Raw genomic sequence first — 13,324 nt, 5'->3', positions numbered from 1 at the left:
CACACTTCTCTCTTACTCTTTCATTACTTACTCAGTGAAACCACCTCACACCACATATTGTCCTCAAACGTTTAATTTCTAACACATCCACCTTCTTCTGTATAACAGTATCTATCGCTCATGTCTCTCATTCATATGATATTGTTGGGACTACTGTTCCTTCAAACATACCCATTTTTGCCCTCCCAGATAATGTTCTCTCTTTCCACATATTCCTTAGTGTTCCCAGAACTTCACCTCCTTCCCCATCTTATGACTCGCTTCTGCTTTCATGTTCTACTAGCTGCCACATCCACTCACAGATAGTCTTCCAAACTCATTCACCAGCTTCTGCAATTTCTCACTTGAATCTGCCACCAGTGCTGTATCATCACCAAGCAACAGCTGACTCACACTCCAGACTCTCTCGTACCCCACAGACTACCTTCTTGCTCCTCTCTCCATGACTCGCATTTATCTCCCTCACCACCCCTTCCATAAACAAATTGAACATCCATGGTGATATGACACATACCTGCTGCAGACTGGTCTTCACTTGGAACCATTCACTGTCCTCTGTTCCAATTCATACTCAAGCCTTGCACCCTTTGTGAAAACTGCTCACTGTTTGTAACATCTTACCTCCCACACCATATATTCTTAGACCCTCTGCAAAGCATCTCTGTCAACACTGTCAGTATTTTCTCCAGATCCATGAATGCCACATACAGATCTGTCTGTTATTTTAAGTGTTTCTGACATACATTCTTTAAAGCAGATGCCTGACCCACACATCCTCTTTCGCTTCTGAAACCACACTACTCCTTTCCAATACGATGCTCAGTACTTGCCTTCATACTCAATCATTACCTCCCCTTACAATTACCAGGTTTACGCAACAGACTTTTACCTCTGTGATTTGAACACTCAACTTTATCTCCCTTACCTTTATACAGTGGCACTGTATATTCATTTTGCCAATCCTCAGGCACCTCACCATGATCCATATAATCATTGAAAATCTTTACCAATCAATCTACAACTCAGTCACCCTATTTTTAATAGATTCCACTGCAGTATCATTACTTCACCCACCTTGCAACATTTCATCTTCTACAATGCTTTTACCAACACTTCTCTCTTCATGAAACCACTCCAAAACTCTCTTTTCACATACCATCCTGCCACAAACAGCCGTCCTCTGCCACTGTGTCATCAAACTCATTCCACCTCTTCCTCACTTCATCACTACCTGTTATCACTTCCCCTTTAGACCCCTTTTCTAATGTTCCCATTTGTTCTCTAGTCTTTCACACATTATATAATGCCTTCCAAAGCATCTTATTCTTCCTAAAGTTTACCGGTACTTGCTCATCAAAATTATCATTCGCCCTCTTTTTAAACCCCTGCACCTTCCTCTTGACCTCCTGCCATTTTTATTATATATCATCCAATCATGTGCACTCCTTCCTTCTAAGTAACACCCAAACAACTCTCTTTTCTCTTTCACAGGCACCTTTACCTTTTCATCTCACCACTCATTATCCTTTCTAACCTGCCCACCTCCCATCTTTTGTATGTCATGCATCTTATGCACATGGAAGCATTGCTTCTCTAGATACCTTCTATTCTTGACCAACTCCCCTTGCTTTATTTGCTCTCACATTTTGCCATTCTGCTGTCTGTCTCTCCTAGTATTCTTTTGCACAAGTCCCTTTTAAAAGCTCACTAGTCTCACCACTCTCTTCTTCCCAACATTGTTCCCTCTTTTTCAAAAACTTTTACAAATCTTCACCCTCGCCTACACAAGATAGTGCTCAGACATCCCACCAGCTGCCCCTTTAAGTACATTTAAATCCAAGAGTCTCTATTTTACATACCTTTCAGTTGATATATAAAGCAGTATTGCCGACTGTTCATCTCTCCTTCTCGTATATGTACACCTGTGAGTATCCCTCTTTTTAAACCAGTTATTCTCAATAATCAGTCCTTTTTCAGCACAATGTCGCAAGCTGTTCACCTTTTCCATTCATAACACTCAATACCCCATATGCCCCAATTATACCCTCAACTGCCACATTACTTACCTTTGCATTTAAGTTACCCATCACTAATACCTGGTCTCGTACGTCAAAATTGCTGACACGCTCACTTAGCTGCTTCCAAAACAGTTGCCCTTCATGATATTTCTTCTCATAGCCAGTAGCATAAGCAACAATAATCACCCATTTCTCACCATATACTTTCAGTTTGACCCACATCAAACTAGAATTTACTTATTTACACTCTGTCAAACATGCCAGCAACAACTGCTTCAGGAGTAGTGCTACCCACTCCTTCCTTAGATCCTGTCCTTTTACCAATCTCTGACTTTTTTCATGAGATTTCCAAACCATTCTTCCCTATAAACCTCTAACTTTGTTTTACTCAGAGCCAGAACAAGCAGGTTTCTTTCCTGAAGCACTACATATCTCTCCTCTCTTCTCATTTAGGTTACATCTACATATTTAGACACCCCAGCCTGAGCCTTTGAGGAAGATGAGCTCACCCTTCTAGGCCTCTTCTTCTGTTCTATCTTTAAGAAATTGGAATAGAAGAAGGGGGTTTTCAGCTCCCAGCTACCACCCCCTTTAGTTGACTTCTATTTTAGCTTATGTTGATAACTTTGAGCATTATTTGATTTGTGATTTTAGGATGTTTGTTAAGCAGAATATGGGTTATGGACAGGCTACCATTTCTGGCTTGGTGTTCCAGGCATGTAAATAATCTTCCTCACCCAACACATTTTTTCTACATTTAAGAAGATGGAGTGAGTATTTTGAAGGTTTGTTGAATGTATTAAATGATAGAGTGGCAGGTATAGGATGTTTTGGTCTAGGTGATGTGCGAAGTGAGAGGGTCAGGGAGAATTTTTTAGTAAACAGAGAAGAGGTAGTGAAAGCTTTGTGGAAGATGAAAGCCAGCAAGGCAGCAGGTTTGGATGGTATTGCAGTGGAATTTATTAAAAAAGGGGGTGACTATGTTGTTGACTGGTTGGTGACGATATTCACTGTATGTATGGCTCATGGTGAAGTGCCTGAGGATTGGCGGAATGCATGCATAGTGCCATTGTACAAAGGCAAAGGGGATAAAGGTGAGTGTTCAGATTACATAGGTATAAGTTTGTTGAGTATTCCTGGGAAATTATATGGGAGGGTATCGATTGAGAGGGTGAAGGTATGAACAGAGCATCAGATTAGGGAAGAGCAGTGTGGTTTCAGAAGTGGTAGAGGATGTGTGGATCAGGTGTTTGCTTTGAAGAATGTATGTGAGAAATACTTGGAAAAGCAAATGGACTTGTATGTAGCATTTATGGATCTGGAGAAGGCATATGATAGAGTTGATAGAGATACTCTGTGGAAGGTATTAAGAATATATGGTGTGGGAGGCAAGTTGTTAGAAGGAGTGAAAAGGTTTTATCGAGGATGTAAGGCATGTGTACATGTAGGAAGAGGGGAAAGTGATTGGTTCTCAGTGAATGTAGGTTTGCAGCAGGGGTGTGTGATGTCATTATGGTTGTTTAATTTGTTTATGGATGGGGTTGTTAGGGAGGTAAATGCAAGAGTTTTGGAAAGAGGGGCAAGTATGCAGTCTGTTGTGGATGAGAGAGCTTGGGAAGTGAGTCAGTTGTTGTTCGCTGATGATACAGTGCAGGTGGCTGATTCATGTGAGAAACTACAGAAACTGGTGACTGAGTTTGGTAAAGTGTGTGAAAGAAGAAAGTGAAGAGTAAATGTGAATAAGAGCAAGGTTATTAGGTTCAGTAGGGTTGAGGGTCAAGTCAGTTGGGAGGTAAGTTTGAATGGAGAAAAACTGGAGGAAGTGAAGTGTTTTAGATATCTGGGAGTGGATCTGGCAGCGGATGGAACCATGGAAGCGGAAGTGAATCATAGGGTGGGGGAGGGGGCGAAAATTCTGGGAGCCTTGAAGAATGTTTGGAAGTCGAGAACATTATCTCGGAAAGCAAAAATGGGTATGTTTGAAGGAATAGTGGTTCCAACAATGTTGTTGGTTGCGAGGCTTGGGCTATGGATAGAGTTGTGCGCAGGAGGGTGGATGTGCTGGAAATAAGATGCTTGAGAACAGTATGTGGTGTGAGGTGGTTTCATCGAGTAAGTAATGTAAGGGTAAGAGAGATGTGTGGATATAAAAAGAGTGTGGTTGAGAGAGCAGAAGAGGGTGTTTTGAAATGGTTTGGTCACATGGAGAGGATGAGTGAGGAAAGATTGACCAAGAGGATATATGTGTCAGAGGTGGAGGGAACAAGAAATGGGAGACCAAATTGGAGGTGGAAAGATGGAGTGAAAAAGATTTTGAGTGATCGGGGCCTGAACATGCAGGAGGGTGAAAGGTGTACAAGGAATAGAGTGAATTGGAATGATGTGGTATACCAGGGTCGACGTGCTGTCAATGGATTAAATCAGGGTATGTGAAGCATCTGGGGTAAACCATGGAAAGTTGTGTGGGGCCTGGATGTGGAAAGGGAGCTGTGGTTTCGGTGCATTATTACATGACAGCTAGAGACTGAGTGTGAATGCATGGGGCCTTTGGTGTCTTTTCCTAGCGCTAACTCGCACTCATGAGGGGGGGAGGAGGTTGTTATTCCATGTGTGGCGAGGTGGCGATGGGAATAAATAAAGGGAGACTATGAAATATGTACATGTTTATATATGTATATGTCTGTGTGTGTATAAATATGTATACATTGAGATGTATAGGTATGTATATTTGCGTATGTGGATGTGTATGTATATACATGTGTATGTGGGTGGGTTGGGCCATTCTTCCGTCTGTTTCCTTGCGCTACCTTGCTAACGCGGGAGACAGCGACAAAGCAAACTAAATATATATATAATAAATATATATATTTATTTATTTATTATTTTTTTGCTTTGTCGCTGTCTCCCGCGTTTGCAAGGTAACGCAAGGAAACAGACAAAAGAAATGGCCCAACCCACTCCCATACACACGTATATACATACGTCCACACACGCAAAATATACATACCTACACAGCTTTCCATGGTTGTTCGCTGATGATACAGCGCTGGTGGCTGATTCATGTGAGAAACTGCAGAAGCTGGTGACTGAGTTTGGTAAAGTGTGTGGAAGAAGAAAGTTAAGAGTAAATGTGAATAAGAGCAAGGTTATTAGGTACAGTAGGGTTGAGGGTCAAGTCAATTGGGAGGTAAGTTTGAATGGAGAAAAACTGGAGGAAGTGAAGTGTTTTAGATATCTGGGAGTGGATCTGGCAGCGGATGGAACCATGGAAGCGGAAGTGGATCATAGGGTGGGGGAGGGGGCGAAAATTCTGGGGAGCCTTGAAGAATGTGTGGAAGTCGAGAACATTATCTCGGAAAGAAAAAATGGGTATGTTTGAAGGAATAGTGGTTCCAACAATGTTGTATGGTTGCGAGGCGTGGGCTATGGATAGAGTGGTGCGCAGGAGGATGGATGTGCTGGAAATGAGATGTTTGAGGACAATGTGTGGTGTGAGGTGGTCTGATCGAGTGAGTAACGTAAGGGTAAGAGAGATGTGTGGAAATAAAAAGAGCGTGGTTGAGAGAGCAGAAGAGGGTGTTTTGAAGTGGTTTGGGCACATGGAGAGAATGAGTGAGGAAAGATTGACCAAGAGGATATATGTGTCGGAGGTGGAGGGAACGAGGAGAAGAGGGAGACCAAATTGGAGGTGGAAAGATGGAGTGAAAAGGATTTTGTGTGATCGGGGCCTGAACATGCAGGAGGGTGAAAGGAGGGCAAGGAATAGAGTGAATTGGAGCGATGTGGTATACAGGGGTTGACGTGCTGTCAGTGGATTGAATCAAGGGCATGTGAAGCGTCCGGGGTAAACCATGGAAAGCTGTGTAGGTATGTATATTTGCGTGTGTGGACGTGTGTATGTACATGTGTATGGGGGGGGTTGGGCCATTTCTTTCGTCTGTTTCCTTGCGCTACCTCGCAAACGCGGGAGACAGCGACAAAGTATAAAAAAAAAAAAAAAATATATATATATATATATATATATATATATATATATATATATATATATATATATATATATATATATATATATATGTATATCCCTGGGGATAGGGGAGAAAGAATACTTCTCACGTATTTCCTGCGTGTCGTAGAAGGCGACTAAAAGGGAAGGGAGTGGGGGCTGGGAATCCTCCCCTCTCGGCTTTTTTTAATTTTCCAAAAGAAGGGACAGAGAAGGGGGCCAGGTGAGGATATTCCCTCAAAGGTCCAGTCCTCTGTTCTTAACGCAACCTCGCTAATGCGGGAGATGGCGAATAGTATGAAAAAAATATATATATATATTCCCTATCCCTGGGGATAGGGGAGAAAGAATACCTCCCACGCATTCCTAACGTGTAGTAGAAGGCAACTAAAGGGAACGGGAGCGGGGGGCCAGACCCCCTCCCCTCCTTGTATTTTGACTTTCTAAAATGGGAAACAGAAGGAGTCACGTGGGGAGTGCTCATCCTCCTCGAAGGCTCAGATTGGGGTGTCTAAATGTGTGTGGATGTAACCAAGATGAGAAAAAAGGAGAGATAGGTAGTATGTTTGAGGAAACAAACCTGGATGTTTTGGCTCTTAGTGAAACAAAGCTCAAGGGTAAAGGGGAAGAGTGGTTTGGGAATGTCTTGGGAGTAAAGTCAGGGGTTAGTGAGGGGACAAGACCAAGGGAAGGAGTAGCACTACTCCTGAAACAAGAGTTGTGGGAGTATGTGATAGAGTGTAAGAAAGTAAATTCTAGATTGATATGGGTAAAACTGAAAGTTGATGGAGAGAGATGGGTGATTATTGGTGCATATGCACCTGGGCATGAGAAGAAAGATCATGAGAGGCAAGTGTTTTGGGAGCAGCTGAATGAGTGTGTTAGTGGTTTTGATGCAAAAGACCGGGTTATAGTGATGGGTGATTTGAATGCAAAGGTGAGTAATGTGGCAGTTGAGGGAATAATTGGTATACATGGGGTGTTCAGTGTTGTAAATGGAAATGGTGAAGAGCTTGTAGATTTATGTGCTGAAAAAGGACTGGTGATTGGAAATACCTGGTTTAAAATGCGAGATATACATAAGTATACATATGTAAGTAGGAGAGATGGCCAGAGAGCGTTATTGGATAACGTGTTAATTGACAGGCGCGTGAAAGAGAGACTTTTGGATGTTAATGTGCTGAGAGGTGCAACTGGAGGGATGTCTGATCATTATCTTGTGGAGGCTAAGGTGAAGATTTGTAGAGGTTTTCAGAAAAGAAGAGAGAATGTTGGGGTGAAGAGAGTGGTGAGAGTAAGTGAGCTTGGGAAGGAGACTTGTGTGAGGAAGTACCAGGAGAGACTGAGTACAGAATGGAAAAAGATGAGAACAAAGGAGGTAAGGGGAGTGGGGGAGGAATGGGATGTATTTAGGGAAGGAGTGATGGCTTGCACAAAAGATGCTTGTGGGATGAGAAGCGTGGGAGGTGGGTTGATTAGAAAGGGTAGTGAGTGGTGGGATGAAGAAGTAAGATTATTAGTGAAAGAGAAGAGAGAGGCATTTGGACGACTTTTGCAGGGAAAAAATGCAAATGAGTGGGAGAGGTATAAAAGAAAGAGGCAGGAGGTCAAGAGAAAGGTGCAAGAGGTGAAAAAGAGGGCAAATGAGTGTTGGGGTGAGAGAGTATCAATAAATTTTAGGGAAAATAAAAAGGTGTTTTGGAAGGAGGTAAATAAAGTGCATAAGACAAGGGAGCAAATAGGAACTTCAGTGAAGAGGGCTAATTGGGAGGTGATAACAAGTAGTGGTGATGTGAGAAGGAGACGGAGTGAGTATTTTGAAGGCTTGTTGATGATAGAGTGGCAGATATAGGGTGTTTTGTTCGAGGTGGTGTGCAAAGTGAGAGGGTTAGGGAAAATGATTTGGTAAACAGAGAAGAGGTAGTAAAAGCTTTGTGGAAGATGAAAGCCGGCAAGGCGGCAGGTTTGGATGGTATTGCAGTGGAATTTATTAAAAAAGGGGGTGACTGTATTATTGACTGGTTGGTAAGGTTATTTAATGTATGTATGACTCATGGTGAGGTGCCTGAGGATTGGCGGAATGCTTGCATAGTGCCATTGTACAAAGGCAAAGGGGATAAGAGTGAGTGCTCAAATTGGAGGTATAAGTTTGTTGAGTATTCCTGGTAAATTATATGGGAGGGTATTGATTGAGAGGGTGAAGGCATGTACAGAGCATCAGATTGGGGAAGAGCAGTGTGGTTTCAGAAGTGGTAGAGAATGTGTGTATCAGGTGTTTGCTTTGAAGAATGTATGTGAGAAATACTTAGGAAAACAAATGGATTTGTATGTAGCATTTATGGATCTGGAGAAGGCATATGATAGAGTTGATAGAGATGCTCTGTGGAAGGTACTAAGAGTATATGGTGTGGGAGGCAAGTTGTTAGAAGCAGTGAAAAGTTTCTATCGAGGATGTGAGGCATGTGTACGTGTAGGAAGAGAGGAAAGTGATTGGTTCTCAGTGAATGTAGGTTTGCGGCAGGGGGTGTGTGATGTCTCCATGGTTGTTTAATTTGTTTATGGATGGGGTTGTTAGGGAGGTGAATGCAAGAGTTTTGGAAAGAGGGGCAAGTATGCAGTCTGTTGTGGATGAGAGAGCTTGGGATGTGAGTCAGTTGTTGTTCGCTGATGATACAGTGCAGGTGGCTGATTCATGTGAGAAACTGCAGAAACTGGTGACTGAGTTTGGTAAAGTGTGTGAAAGAAGAAAGTGAAGAGTAAATGTGAATAAGAGCAAGGTTATTAGGTACAGTAGCGTTGATGGTCAAGTCAGTTGGGAGGTTAGTTTGAATGGAGAAAAACTGGAGGAAGTAAAGTGTTTTAGATATCTGAGAGTGGATCTGGCAGCGGATGGAACCATGGAAGCGGAAGTGAATCATAGGGTGGGGGAGGGGGCGAAAATTCTGGGAGCCTTGAAGAATGTTTGGAAGTCGAGAACATTATCTCGGAAAGCAAAAATGGGTATGTTTGAAGGAATAGTGGTTCCAACAATGTTGTATGGTTGCGAGGCGTGTGCTATGGATAGAGTTGTGCACAGGATGGTGGATGTGCTGGAAATGAGATGTTTAGAGACAATATGTGGTGTGAGGTGGTTTGACGGAGTAAGTAATGTAAGGGTAAGAGAGATGTGTGGAAATAGAAAGAGAGTGGTTGAGAGAGCAGAAGAGGGTGTTTTGAAATGGTTTTGGCACATGGAGAGAATGAGTGAGGAAAGATTGACCAAGAGGATATATGTGTCAGAGGGGGAAAGAACGAGGAGAAGTGGGGGGCCTGAACATGCAGGACAGTGAAAGGCGTGCAAAGAAGAGAGTGAATTGGAACGATGTGGTATACCGGGGTCGACGTGCTGTCAATGGATTGAACCAGGTTGTCTCTTTCAAGTCTTTGAAGAGAAAATGAGGTTGTTGTAACTGGGTAAAAGAGTCAGTCTTCGGTGGCCTACCAGTAAGACTCTTCTGTCCTGCCACAGGATGGCAGATAAATGAAAAAAGCTAGTCCATGTTTTTTAAAAAACCACCTTTAGAAAGTATAAGCCTAAGCCTAAACTGCTGTAAAACACTGAGAAAATAAGTGAAACCAAATTAAAGCACAACTTGTATGCTGTGGAAACAGTCAGAAACTCACCTTGGGTGACGTGTGTGTGTGATCCGGGGGATTTTATTGCACAGAGGTGGAGGGAACTAGAAGTGGGAGGCCAGATTGAAGGTGGAAAGATGGAATGAAAAAGATTTTGAGTGATTGGGGCCTGAGCATGCAGGAGGGTGAAAGGCGTGCAAGGAATAGAGTAAATTGGAACGATATGGTATACCGGGGTCGACGTGCTGTCAGTGGATTGAACCAGGGCATGTTAAGCATCTGGGGTAAACCATGGAAAATTCTGTGGGGCCTGGATGTGGAAAGGGAGCTGCAGTTTCAGTGCATTATACATGACAGCTAGAGACTGAGTGTGAACGAATGGGGCCTTTGTTGTCTTTTCCTAGCGCTACCTCGTGCACATTGGGGGGGAGGGGGTTCTCATTTCATGTGTGGTGGGTTGGCAATGGAAATGAATAAAGGCAGCAAGTATGAATTATGTACATGTGTATATATGTATATGTCTGTGTGTGTATATATATGTATACGTTGAGATGTATAGGTATCTATATGTGCGTGTGTGGACATGTATGTTTATACATATGTATGTGGGTGGGTTGGGCCATTCTTTTGTCTGTTTTCTTGCGCTACCTCGCTGATGCAGGAGACAGCGACAGAGTATAATAAATAAATGAATATATTGTTTACATTGTAACTTACAAACAAATCAATATATTTAAAGCCCCATGCTAGCCCATATTACCAACATACACGACTAGGAATATGAAATATACCAAAACAATGATGAAACAATGTAAAAACAATCCAAAATCAGCTGACTGTGGGTTCTCAGCTAATGTTAGGGGTGCATTTATCAAAAGGGTAACTGCACAAGCATTTTTTTGGCTTTAAGCACGTAATGATTGTTGAAGGAGATGAATCATTATGGATATACCTTATTTAAGAGTTTAGAAAAGTATTTTAACCCATTCTTGAGCAAGATTTCATGTGTTCTTAGGGTTCTGTCTCTGGATGGGAAAACCATTTATGTAGTGTTTACTGATAAAAAAGTGTTAAGATACTTATTACATAAGGATTATGGAGCATGGTAAATGCATGTTGTGTAAGAAGAAAGTCACTGCAGGTAAGAGCTATATATAAGACAGTAAAATTTGTAATAGGAGTGTTAGTGTAGGGTTTTTTGTGTCGATTGTATTAAGAGGACAGGCTGTGTTCCTGTTATTGTTTAATGTATGCAAACATTATAAGATAGTTGTAGATGAATAGAGAAAGTCAATAAGTATTACAATGAATCATGAACCATCACATGGAAAATTGTGTTTTTCTGGTCATGTCATAACTTTAAAAATGTTTTGTGAAAAGTACTTGAAAAAGAGTGAGTATGGAATATATGTTGAACTCAAAATCATGTAATAAGACTTATGAAAGGATTGTGGAATATGTTAAAGGGGTAAGATAACGGTAGAAAGTTAGGATGAACAGAATGAGGATTGAGAAAATTAAAGAAAAACATGTTTGTGGAAGGAGTTTTGGATAGTAAAATATGGAGTAATTTAGTGGTGCAAATATGTAGAAAGGATTAGAGAAAGACAGAGGAGGGAGCATGTGAAAAGGTATATTGAAGAAGGAATTAGAAGAAACATGCCAAAATTTTGGTATGAGGAAGAAATTCTACATAAGCCAAGATGCTGTATAGCTGAAGTTCAGACTTGACATTTAGGTAGATAGTGTAAGTTCATAATAGTTTTATGAGGTGATCAAACTAACATGTTGAACTCTTCAAAAGTTGTATGGAGTATTGCTCGCAAACTAGGATGGTAGTTAAACCAACAATAGTGTCCAAAAGAAGTGCATCTTTTACTTGGGTTTCATTGTAAGAAGCAGCTACGATGTTTGTACACCATTTTATTCCTATAAATAGTCTGTCAAGTTATTATCCAGTCAAGATGGATAGTTAGTATTAATTATACAACACCTGATGTTAGCATCCACTCTTTTTAACAGGATATGTATGCATGTGACATATTCAGTCTACTGGCTCGTGAACGTGAGATATCCCAGCACATCTGTGGATACTTGGAACTACAGAGGGAGTATATGCGGAAGACCCTTTCTAAATTGGATCGTGTGCTGCCAGATATGAAGCAGCAGTTGGAAGCATCCTCAAATAGCCCTGTTTATGGTGTTCCACTCCATGATCATCTTAGAATTGCCCAGGAGGTAGGTAATCTCCTTGTCCATGAAGTTGGTTGAATCCTAGGATCAGTATCAGCCTTAAAAGATATATTTTTATTAGCTTTGAGACTTGTTTCTGAGCCAAAAATAGCAAGCGTAGAATATATTTGCCCTGGACAGACATATGTTGACTGGTTGCTGAGCATAAAAGGGATAGGGAAGGTGGATGCCATCTGGTGGCAGGCATGGTCAAAATGATTACTGAATGTTAATTGATAGCTACCTGTTAATGATGGCGTTGGGACTACTAAATTTCTGCTCCCGTAGGTGAGAATTGTGTTTAATACTTTGTTCAATGACACTTTGCCCAAGAGCTGAGAATCTGTGGGACTATAGCTTGTGAATTGTTGGCTCCCAAATGAATCTTATAAGCTTCTCTATTTTTGTTCCATCAATCCCTATTTTATTTCCAGGTTACTTTCTTGAAAAAGGCATATACTTTCATTTTGTCTGCATTGATCATAAAAAACTGCATACACTCTCATTGTTTGCATTAATCATAAAAACTGTAAAATCTAAGCTCATACTGTACTACTCCTGCCAAAACTCCATCCCCATAACTTTCAACTTCTGTGCATTAAAAACATTGACATAGAGCATTATCCTAAGACTTTATTCACCTCCCGCAACATTTGAATTAATTCCTTGTAGTATACTTCTGTTAACTGACTCTTTACAATTGAATAGCCATTGTGATATGAGATGTTCCTGCCATAACTTTATAGGAAGTTTAGAAAGCTCACTAAAGTTGTGCAACTGCTCAGATGTACATTCTCTTGTCTTAATAGAATCCTGTTGTTACATGTAGCAATGACTCCAAAGCCATTTGACTGAGGATTTGAAAATCTGAGTACTTTAAGGTCCTTTGGTGCTTTTGGTGTAGAAAGTATCCTAAAGAACCTTATTTTTTGGTATAGTAATTTGCTTAAAAAGTTCCTTAGCTTGTGCATTTTTAACAATGAATTATTGTATTTTTTGATATTTGGTAGAGTTGCCATAGTAATAGCAGAAACAGTGGAGTTGCTGTTCATAATGTATATAGACTATGAGCTAGGATTTGTGCACTTCTTATGAGCATAACGTGATCCTGTATGTAAAGATGCTGTATTGTATGCAGATTTCACAGTTACTGGTTTAGTCTACAGTGGCAGAGTTTTATGCTGAACAGTGTAGTTAAGTGCCACACAGATGGCTAGTTACTAAGGAGCTATTCCAGTTATCTTTAGAGCAGTCCAGTAGAAGCAAGAGGATGAAGAAAAAGTACAGTATCATATTTTAATTGTAGAGTGCAGTTGCCTTTTCTTGTTCTCTTTCCGATCTCTTTAGCTCCATCCTTGTAGATACTTTGTATACATGCTTTTAAACACTGCTTCCCTAAAAATTTTACCATATCAGAGGCCATAAGAAATCATTCCAACCATATTTGTTGTCTGTT

General features: G+C 41.0%; 1 protein-coding gene across 1 annotated transcript in view; it reads left to right on the top strand.

Moving 5' to 3' along the window:
• Positions 1 to 13,324, top strand: part of LOC139751129 (uncharacterized) — a 248,865-nt gene that overhangs the window by 170,776 nt on the left and 64,765 nt on the right. The window contains exon 6 of the mRNA XM_071666228.1: positions 11,659 to 11,874. Coding sequence (XP_071522329.1) covers positions 11,659 to 11,874 — 216 coding nt within the window. The remainder of the gene's footprint in view (positions 1 to 11,658; positions 11,875 to 13,324) is intronic.

This window comes from Panulirus ornatus, chromosome 11, assembly GCF_036320965.1.
Source record: "Panulirus ornatus isolate Po-2019 chromosome 11, ASM3632096v1, whole genome shotgun sequence".
In the NCBI taxonomy this organism is placed as follows: domain Eukaryota; kingdom Metazoa; phylum Arthropoda; class Malacostraca; order Decapoda; family Palinuridae; genus Panulirus; species Panulirus ornatus.
This window is presented reverse-complemented; position numbering and strand designations above follow the sequence as displayed.